General features: G+C 39.0%; 1 protein-coding gene across 1 annotated transcript; it reads right to left on the bottom strand.

Annotated features, from left to right (window-relative positions):
* On the bottom strand, positions 1-10,176 carry LOC117256555 (sodium- and chloride-dependent neutral and basic amino acid transporter B(0+)-like). The gene is given in 15 exon segments (XM_033626037.2): positions 1-117; positions 212-379; positions 1,011-1,120; positions 3,687-3,786; positions 3,932-4,050; positions 4,160-4,285; positions 4,383-4,475; positions 4,688-4,823; positions 6,531-6,671; positions 6,871-7,003; positions 7,093-7,204; positions 7,414-7,575; positions 8,904-9,035; positions 9,133-9,277; positions 9,966-10,176. Coding segments are annotated over 15 exon segments (1,842 nt in total). The 5' UTR covers positions 10,014-10,176.
* Between the last annotated feature and the right edge of the window lie 1,258 nt (positions 10,177-11,434).

Consider the following 11,434-nt stretch of genomic DNA (forward strand, 5'->3'; position numbering starts at 1 on the left):
TCATTCATTGACACTGCTCTTCTTCAGCTACAGCTTCTTTTGAGAGTAGCGTTCTCCTCGATGGATGTCCAGGTAGGGACGCCATTCCTCAGAGGGAGAACACAACGACTTCAGACGCTATAGAGAGTATGGTACAGTTAGAGATAATGGGTAATGGAAAATCTCAGATAACTTTAATTTCTTCTTGTATTATACAAGAGATTGTGCACACCTTCCAGAGGCTTCCCTCTGCTCTCATCAGCTTATACAAAGCAACAACAGGGATCAAGATAAGGGTGAATGCAGTCATGCACCAGCCCAGAGCCAAGCCCCAGTCTGGGTACTGGATATTTCCATAGGCGGGGGTCACAAAGGCTATGAGAGACCAGACCAGGATCACCTAAACAGCAAAGTTTTTAGGGAACATAACATACAGTCATATTACAGGCATACAGGGCCTACATAACCAGAAATATTTACTGCAGGAGCTCTCTCAACCACCTCACCTTTGGTTTTGCTAAAATTGCTACAATCTAATGTTTATTATCTTGGGGATTACCTTTTGATTCGCTGCTCACATCTCATATTTCTTCAACTGACATGACAAACATTAAAGGGACAGTTCACCCCAAAATCAAAAGTACATATTTTTCCTCTTACCTGTAGTACTTATTATCACTCTAGAGTGTTTTGGTGTTGGAGATATCAGCCATAGGGATTTTTTTGTCTTCTCTCAAATATAATATAACTAGATGGCACTCGACAACTCAATAGCAATGTTTCTTTCCAGTAATCAAGATAATCCACAGACCTTGTTGTGAGCAGTTTAATGTAGGAACTATTTTATTTCTACCCAACTGCACCATATCACTGTGCAGACTGAAGAGTGCAGGCCTTTAACAGTATAAAGAATACAAAAGGTGTCTTGAGAACTAGAAATTGTATGTAAAAACAGGTATAGAGTGTCTGTTAAAGGTGGTATTTCTACAGGGCAATATGAAGGAGCAGAATGAAGGAGAGGTTGTACTCACAACAAGGATACAGGGGACAATGAAGAACCAACAAGCTTTCCACCACAGCCAGAACCACGTGGTCTTTTTTCCAATCATCATCTCAATGTCTTTAATGAGACGGTTCCCCCCTGCAATGCATGAGAAGAAAATGTCAAGACTGAAATTAATCAGCAACTACTGGATGGATTGCAAACATATGTACAGACATTCCTGCTATGTATTCATGCTCCCCAGAGGATGAACAATACTGACTTTAGTGATGCTCTAACCAGCAGGTCAGATTTTGTTTGATGGATTGGCATACAATTTTGTACAGACATCCAAAGCTTCCAAATTATACATCATAGCAACTTGATTCCCCGACTTTTTCTCTAGCGCCACTATGAGGTTGACATTTCTTGTTAAATGGATTGCTGTGAAATGTGGCACAAACATTCACGGTCCCCAGAGGATCATTTGTAGGAACTTTGATCTCCTGGCCATCTTTTCCAGTGCCATAATGAGGTCATAGTTTGAGTATTTCCCAGTACTTTGGGTTATGACCAAATACCTTCAAAACTACAAAACTAGTGCTAATTAGCAAGTGTTGTCATACTAACATGCTAAATTAAGTTGGTGAACATGGTAAGCATTATATCCACTTAACAGCATGTTAGCATTGTCTTTGTTAACATGTTAGCATGCTGACGTGAGCATTTAGCTCAAAGTAGTACTGCCAAAGAGCATGGATACCAAGAGGCGAAGCTCAATAGAACGCCCCATAGCAACAGACTCGCCCATGGTTTCGTCCTACCGCCGCCATTTTGGACTGTCAGCAGACTGCAGCAGACCCACTTGCATACAAAAACACACAGACAAGCTGAAGTATATCGCTATTAATTATGCTTACAATGCTACTCACCTCATGATAGCTTGGTCACAGCTGCTTTTTCATGGTTTTGTAAAGCAAACTATAGACTTTAAAAAAAACAAAATGAAGAAAAACGGCCTAGATGGCATCTCTACATATTACATCCACTTATGAGAATATTAACTTAATTACTCAAAATCACCCCATAAGCCAATCTACCAAAAATTAAAATTAAAAAAAAACAACCATCAATATTTTAACTAGAAACACATTAATGGCGACGTCACATAGTCCGGAATAAGGATTTATTTACAGTTTTTACAGTAAGGGGACAGTAATAATAATAATAATAATATAGGCTATTTTAATATGATATATTTTAATGCTAAAGCAGTACTCAGTTCAGATATAATGGTCCAAGAGGCCATATATATATATATATATATATATATATATATATATATATATATATATATATATATACATATGCATATATACATATATATATATATATAACAAAACAAAACTGGCATATTAAATTGATATTAGTTAATTAATCAGTTAATTGCACTACATTGTTTTCTTTTACTTTTTTCCTCCTCTCTCCTTGACATCTTGCATGTCAAGGAGCGCAGCAGTCCAAGCTCAACAGTCCAAAATGGCGGCAGCGCCCCTAGTGGCTGTTGGCAAAAAATCAACGGAGCTTCGCCTCTTGGTATCCATGCTCTTTGGTACTGCTGGGCCTCACATAGTCAAGTTTAAAAATGAAACTATATATCTATCACCTGTTTCAACTCTTCACTAGGAATGAATAGGTGTAACGTGAGTGCCACAGAGAGGATAGGAAAGTCTTAAAGTATGTAGAAACTGACTAATTCATTGCTGGTTTTGGTCTTTTCATTGGATTTGTATATCCACAGCCTTATCCTTTAATTCAACAAAATTTAGCTAATTTGGATGACAAACATAGTTGACAAAAACAGTAACAAAAGACAAACATTGATGATGTTGTGAAGTAGCGTGGGATCATGGGAGTTGTTGTCTTCATAGTCAAATAATCACAATTGCAGATGAAAATCTATCTATTGTGACTCAGACAGAAATCACGTTCAGATTTATAATGTACTCAAGTTTTATTCATACTGAAAGTAACTTTATGGGCGAGTTGAAAAGTTGAAACATTACAGTACACATTCTGTACACACACGTACATGTACGCATGAGCCGCACATCAAAGTAATAAATGAGTTCTCTGCTGGATTACTGTGTTGCAAAATGGCATGCAAAAATAGGAAAACTGTCATGAGGCAGGAAATAAAATGCTGTATTACTGTTATTGAGTCAACTCTTTGACACTGTTTCCTTGAGGTTAAAGCAACAAGAGGGGTGAATTTGTGTTTCCTCGGATTGCTAAGGCATGACCCACTATACTCTCCCTGTGGTTGGCTATATTTGTTGCCTTTTTTTGATTGGGTTGGTTAGGTTTGGGCAAGAGGATTGGGACTGGTTAGGGTAAAAATATCAGGGTAAGCCATTCCGGGGCAGAGTGAGGCAGAGTAGGGCAGGTCAAGCCTTTGCTATCCTAGGAAGCAGAGTAGAGGGGATATGATGCCACTGACAGGTAATCAAATGAATTGAATCAAATTAAAGATGTCTCTGGGTTTTAACATTATTGGAAACATTTGGAATAATGTATGTATACATCTCAAGAAAATATATAATATAGGTGTAGTCGATTTAAGAAATGTAGAAATGTAAATACAGCCAAGCCAGTGAAACAATTTATGTTTGGTTCATCAAATGTCAAATCATCAAATCATCATATAGTTTTCAGTTATATTTACCATATATGTAGCAGAAGCCAATGATCTCCATGACAGCCAAAATTAGCATCACCCAACCGGTAGTGAAGTTGTCTATTAGAGTCACCCAGTATATTCCTGCCTATCCCAGATGCGTATACACACACACACACACACACACACACACACACACACACACAGAAAAAGAAACACTGTCAGTAAGCAGGGTAATAATATCAGACAGTTGTGATACGGTCACTGGGTAACTGTCATTAGATCAGCTGTACCCTTGTAACACATGGTAGGCCCAAGAAGAAGATAATGACACATGTTCCTATTGTCAGTAAGGCACGTCTGGATTTGAAGAATTCAGGGAAGGCATCAGACAGGCAGGTGGTGGTCACCTCTGAAGGACAAGAACAAAGATGAGAATCATTGAGCCAACTGAACAACTTGTTGATGTTAGGTTGATATCTATATGTATGTAAGTTAGTGTTATGAAATGACAATCTCACCTAAAAGTGTAAACTGAGAGTCCAGGCCAACAAGAAAAAGCATGAAAAAGAACAGAGCGGACCAGAAGGGGGAAATAGGAAGCTTAGTCAAAGCGTCTGGATACGCGATGAATGCCAGGCCAAAACCTGCGCAAAGATGGAGAAACAAAGTGTCAGAGAATATATGGGAGCTTTTTTTCTCTTTTTTGGTGGGGGAGAGTAGGTAATGTTATAGATGACTGACCTTCCTTCACCACTACCCCGATAGGCTTTCCATAGATGTGAGCCATATGACCTAAAATTGAAAAGATGGCAAAGCCTGCAAACACACTGGTACCTAGGAGGAGATGAAAACAGTTAAGTCAGAAATTTCCAACATCTATACATAGTGGCTTCAATAACCTAAATTAGATACCTTGTACTTACAGCATCATATTGTTATATCTTTAGCTCTGATGATGATTTTCTTTTTTCTCTCAGTAGTTAAACATTTTTAAATACAGAAATGTGACATCAAATAGTGCTTCAACTGAAATACTGTTTTCCTACCATGATTAAAGAGGGTTACAATAACTGTGTCCAGGAACATGTTGTTGTGGAAATTGCTATATGAAGCAAGAGCCACAGTTCCACCCGAAGCAATGGCGAGGGAATACAAATTCTGAGCTGCTGCATCCCTCCAGACCTAAAACATACCAACATGTCTTCAAAGAGTGATATGAGACATATTTTGCAAACTAATGCTAATCTTTTTAGCAATGCTGGTGGCATGAATTTAGGTTGTTGCCATGAAATTTGTACAGACACACAGTCATGGTTCCCAGATGATGAATCCCTCTGACTTTGGTGATGCCCGTACTTTTACTCTAGCAGAAAAATCAAATTCACATTTGTGATTTGTGATTTGTGAACTGTCGGAGGGATTGCAATTAAATATAGTAAACTCATGTCCCACTTGGAATGAAGTTTGAAAATTGCGACCCCTTAACTTTATATCTGGCACCATTATTGGTTCAGCGTGTTAATTTTTCCAATACTTTGTTTTATGACAAAACGCCTGCAAAACCAATGACATTTCTATCAACCTCCGAATTGTTAATTGTCACTGACCTGAAATCAGTAGTAAAACCTTTATGAGTGCAGAACAGAACAGAACAGGGGCAATTCACTTGCCAGTGTGACACATTCACAGGGACTCAAATGCACTAATATATGCAGTGGGATCATCTACCACAACAACAACAAACAGAGTAGGAAACACACAGAGTAGGAGTGTGACTTCATTCTCTGCTCAGGATGCCATTACTCCACTACATCTTTACATAACAAATAGCTGTTTGCTGCTATATTCATTTTCTGAATGTAGCATTCAGCTCCTTAATGTGCCAATTTCATCAAAATTCATATGTTATTCCTATGGTCTAAGACATACAACATGAATTCTCCCAATTCAAAAAACTAGAGAGCTAAAACTGAAATTTGTGATGCCATTAAGCATGAAGTCTGGAGCTGCTCCACTGACAATGAAAGGGAAGATGTTATAGACGACACTGGGAGCACCCAGGGCAATGTTCTGGGTATCTACATTTTCTGTGTCACAACTGAGAACACAACCATAGAATAAAGCTTATTCTGGTACGGGCCCGGCACCACGAGAACTCCTAAGACAGCTTAGATCCCTCAGTTGTACTTTTTGCTCCCTCTTGTTTAACACCTGTTTTAGTCCCGACAGCACCTGCCCCACAAGGACTGGGTCGTCCCCTCTTGAGCAAACGTGTGGGGCATTTCGACACGTGAGGACATTGTCACTTTGAATCAGTGTTAATTTTAACAACTATCTCAGATTTTGTATAAGTCTTGAGATGAAAATGCTTATCCGTTTTACTCACATTTTAGCCTTTTTTAGCCTTTATATTTTTAGTCTAGCCTTTTTTTTTAGTCGATGAAAATTCAAAACATGTTATTCATTCATTTTCCATAGTCGCTTATCCTATTAGGGGTCACGGGGGGCTGGAGCCTATGCAAGCGGGCGAGAAGCGAGGTACACCCTGGACAGGTCGCCAGACTATCACAGGGCTTACACATAGAGACAAACAACCATTCATGCTCTTTATTATTAAATAATTATTAATTATAATCCTAACAGAAAAACATTCTGTGGGTCCACAAAATCAGTCTCCCCTTCATTGTCTATGGAGCAGCTCCAGACTTTGTACTTGATGACATCACAAGTCTGAGACTCACTTCTCTGGTTTCTGGCTTTGACAGGGAGTTGCTCATGTTCACAAATATTGATTGAACATTCTTTTTCCAAGGGGAAGACATATTGGAATTGTTAATTTTAGGTGGTGTTCCCCCTTAAGCAGTTAAACATGGAAAGTTGGGTCCCTACCTCTATCTCAGTCAGTTTAGTCAGATTGGATTGGGAACCAATGAAGAACTCTATTCCATCTCTGGCTCCCTCTAGTGTCACCCCTCTGATCAGCAGGATCAGAATCACCACATAAGGAAAAGTTGCTGTGAAATACACAACCTGAGGAGACAAAAACATTGAATTCATACACTGAGGATGTGAACTGACCACACAGTGCAACTGCCGATGAATATGGGTGCACCATATTACCATTCCTTAACAAAATGAATGTATAAACCATGGCATGTATACTGGAGGAAGAAAAGCCATTTTTACAAACTGTGGACAAGGACTTGCTATGAGGTGGATGTTGTCTTACTTTGCCTGATGACTTGATGCCTTTGATGAGCGCTGCAGCAACAAGAATGGAGCTCAGCAGCAGACAGAGGGCCAAGTGCCAAACTACTGGTCCTGTTTCATGTAGACCACTGGATCTCTGCAGAGCCACATGACTGAGGAAGAGCGAAATCTGTCTGTACAGCCACAGCAGTACGACAAGTGTGTGTATTTGTGCTTGTTTGCATGTGTGTGTGATTCTTACTCCCAGTACTGCTCACTCGGGCTCTGCACTGGCACTGTGATCATGTTGGATGAAGGACAAGTGCTGTTTTCAGTCCAGCTGGGCACTAAAACACCACTTACATTGCAGTACACTTTAAAGGAGAGAGGACCAGTGAATGACTTGGTTAAAATATCAGTCCATGTGATGGATGTATCCATGTATTAAATCCCAAGAACCAGTGTTTGCATTAGCCCACATAGGTCTGTGAGTGTAGCTTATGGTCAAGAGAGACAGATCCATATCCACCAAACAGCAGATTGATCCACAGCTCATTGAAATAATTTTTGAGTAAAAAAGCACCTATAGGTGTGGCGCTGCAGTTACTGTCAATGTGTCTGAGGCAGTTGGACCACGGCAGAGGAGACTGGAAGGAGGCGAACATGTAGTACAGGCTGTAGGCGACGATGACGTTATAATAAATCGACCCCATTGTGTTCACACTAACCATGGAAAGACCGACACCTGGGGAAGATAATGTGTGATAATGCACTTATAATGACAGGGTTCTTATACATAAATATACAGCAGCATCAAAGTGCGGCCTACGACAAACTGAAATGCCTGTGGAAAACTGCCACACCACCCAGCCACAGTGAAATATCGTACTTTGCCAGTGCTTGGTATATTTTGGTTTTAGCGCCCATAGTATCTCTGCAGTTACGGTGTTGTTTCTGGACACAGCACCCCAAAGGGTCCCTTGTTTGATGGTGGACGAGAGGTAAGTACTGCTGCTGGCAGTGGGTGTCAGTCACGTTGGTCACTGGGGTGAAAAAGCCAGTTATGGGAGTTGACTTGTGTGCAGCAATAGTAGCCTGATGCTTGACATAAGGTGTTTTTGTTTGGCTTGCTAGCACTGCCTCTCCCATTTTTAAAATGTCAAACATTTTACTACACAGTCCATATTTAGCATGGCCCAGGTCCTAGACTTTCTCAAGTCATACCTTATACCATATGAACTGGATATTATTACATGCTATTTTCCTGGCATGGTGCATATTTACACACCCTGTCAAAGTAAAAGCTGCACCTCAGTGCAGAGTCTGACGTTACCCACGCGGAGAACACATAACATCAAATCATATGACTGATCTGCCCAAACAATTTGCATAACCAATACAATTTTTTTTTTCAATTGATGTTAACTGAACCATATACTCTGTTGTACAGGTATTTGTGAGGCAAATGTCCATGACTTCTCCAGGCCTGGAAACTGCTATTCTCAAATTTCATGACTTTTCCAATATTTCATGACCATAAGAACCTTGTGATGAGTTATTTGGCAAACTGTTTTACTAAAACATGACTCAACTAAACTTTCAAACCACAACTGCCATTTTCTTTCCTTTGTCTTTTCTGTTGAGCAGAGGAAGATCCTGAAGCCATTATTAAAATATTACCATAGGCTATCCTTTACTAATATAGTGACAAACACTATTGACTTAGATTAAATACTGAAATGTTAGTTGAAGTTACCAAAACTACCAAGCGTTATGGTTCCAGGTTCTCATATGTGAGTGTCTGCTGCAATAACTAGCCATGGAAGTCTTACCCCTCTTTCTGTCACTTTATGAACTAAAGAGTCAATCAGTTTGTTTTGAAAATTAATCAATACATTGATCAACAATAAAGAAACCACTGACAGTTGCAGTGCTTTTAACAATAACTCAATTAAGTTATAGGAATATCTCTCACACTAATAGTTGAGCAGGACCAAACATCAGTCACATTTCATATCCTGGTTTTAAGCATCACAGCCTTTAAAAGTATCCCACTGATCTCTCAGGCTTTACCCTGCAGTAAAGGAGCTGCTCTCCACATGTTGACTGGACCTTGGCTGCAAAACTGGCCGATGGCACTTTCCAGGAAGAAAAGAGGAATTCCACACAAAACCAGCATCAGGAAATAGGGAATGAGAAAGGCACCTGCTCACAGGGATAAAAGCAAGTTTTCGTGATGGTCACATTAGTCACAACACGTTAATCGTAATTGATTTTCTAAACACTGATGGCAAATAATTACCGCCGCCATTCTTGTAGGCTAAGTATGGAAATCTCCATATATTTCCCAGGCCAATAGCAAAGCCTATCATAGACAGCATGTACTCTGTCTTGTTGGTCCAGTTTCCACGCTCAGGGTTCTCATCGCCATCATCCACCAGAGAGCTCTGCTCAAAGCACAGTTTGAAAAACATCTATAGTATGAGTTAACCCAATAATAAATCCGAAAACCCCACATATAATAATTGCTATTAACACTAACAAAGGTTCAGTTCCATCAAAATGTCTGCTATGAAGAGAATCTATAGGAATTATACAAATATCAATTGATACAGGATTATACATACATTACAACATCACTGTAAGTCATCAAGACACAAACACATAGTGGTGAATGAAACACATCATTGGATACTTTAAGTATTGAGAATCTTTTACATTAGCTTTGTCTGATTGTGGTTGTGCATCAAAATGGCTTTCACAGCTCTGTGTAATTACAGGGGAATTTATGACCCTTTGAATGATAGGCTACCTGTCACCAGCTGTCACTAATGTCAGTCATCATGTTTAACAGGGGGCTGGGTGGATTCAGAAAATGTTTGAAAAGATAAATCCAGTCCTCAAAGGCAAACGTGTCTGTTTACGTGTCTGTGGTATGATATATGGGCCAGAGATCATAGTGCAGAACACTGATCTACTAATATTAAGCTATCACTTCTGTCAACGATGTAATGAATGACTATTTTTAGTAATGTGCTGAGGTTCATTTTTAACTTTGTAAAAAAAAAAAAATACAGACAAAATTCACAGCCTATATATAAGAAGGCTATACAGTTAGTTATTCAGTTGTCCTACCTGATCAGGAGCAGGATTCTTACAAAGATTAGAGCCATGTTTCCACATTTCTTGACTGCTTCAAATGGTTTGGAGAAGAAAATTCAAATTCAAATCCAAAACTAAAAAAAAGAAGAAAAAAAAGAAACCCTACCCTACCATGAGTCACAGCAACCAATGATCGCTGTCAGACAGACAGGTTTTTCATCTGGAGGTGAAATTGTCTACACTGTAAAATGTGTTCAGAATATCAATTATCACTGACTTGTGAGGCTTTTGATAAACTGCTAAATAGGCCCGACTCAGCGTTTAATGACTCTGTGAGCTTGGCTGCATTGTACAGTAACAATAAACAACAATAGGCAGAACAAAAGCCACAGTCACCACCACTCTAAACCATTGGCAAGTATTGTACCTCAACAAATACATAAATAAAAAAGATGTATAACTGAAACACAGTGAATGTTTTCAAGAAATAAATGCTTGTGTTTTATTTAGTGCCATGTGAGGGTAGTCAGCCGAGCCGTCAGAAGAAAATCTTGACATTGTACATTTCTGCAAACCACACATACATTACATTTGTGCATTTTGTACGTATTATATTAACATTTCTAAAGTGAAAGTAGTGGTCCAGATTATATGTTTATGAGCTGACTAAGTTATTGGGAGATGAAGTGGATGGCGGATGGTGTGTAACCAAGTTGAGGCGCCTGCCAATCTGTGGACCACTGTTTAAGACCAACAAACAACAAAAATGTTGGGTTGTTTTGTTTTAGTGAGTCATCTCTGCAAATCCAGCTGGTTAATAGCCAAACAAATGTGGGTGTTTTTTTGGCTACTCGTCATTGTGTTTCCACCGGGGATACTGCCAGAAAAAACAATTGTATTTCATAGAAACAGTGCGATGTTTCCTGCTGGAATAGTGCCAACAAAAGTGGATATTTTGAGCCAACACATGATTTGTTCCCAACCAAATTCAAGTGTTTTTTTTTTGTTTGTTTGTTTGTTTTTTGCCTAAACCTCACCACACATTAACCACAGCATTGTTAAAAGAGAAAGAAATGTTAAGTGTCAGCATATCTGCTACACAGTTTAAAGTATTTGTTGTTTGCAGGAATATACAATGTCAGCATTAACTCTGGTGATGGGGTTGGGAAGGTCATATGAAAAAAAGAACATAATTTTCTACATGAACTTTCAGTTAAAGTAAGCTTTGCCTGTTTTTCCACTTCTCACAACAACCCGACATCTAACACCAGAACTTTATAAAACAAAACAAGAGTGGAGACAAGCTTCCTAATTCCAGGCTTTATTTGATTAACACGCTTAATCAAAAATGCAATCAAAATGGTATTATTAAAAACTAGATAAAATAAAATAAAAGAATACATAAATGAACACACCAGTGAAGCTCTTGTGGTGTGTGGCTGCATGTATGTATGACTGTATATTTTCTCTAAATACCGCTGCAGTGACTTATAATAAGCTGT

The sequence above is a fragment of the Epinephelus lanceolatus genome, chromosome 1, assembly GCF_041903045.1.
Source record: "Epinephelus lanceolatus isolate andai-2023 chromosome 1, ASM4190304v1, whole genome shotgun sequence".
Lineage (NCBI taxonomy): Eukaryota > Metazoa > Chordata > Actinopteri > Perciformes > Serranidae > Epinephelus > Epinephelus lanceolatus.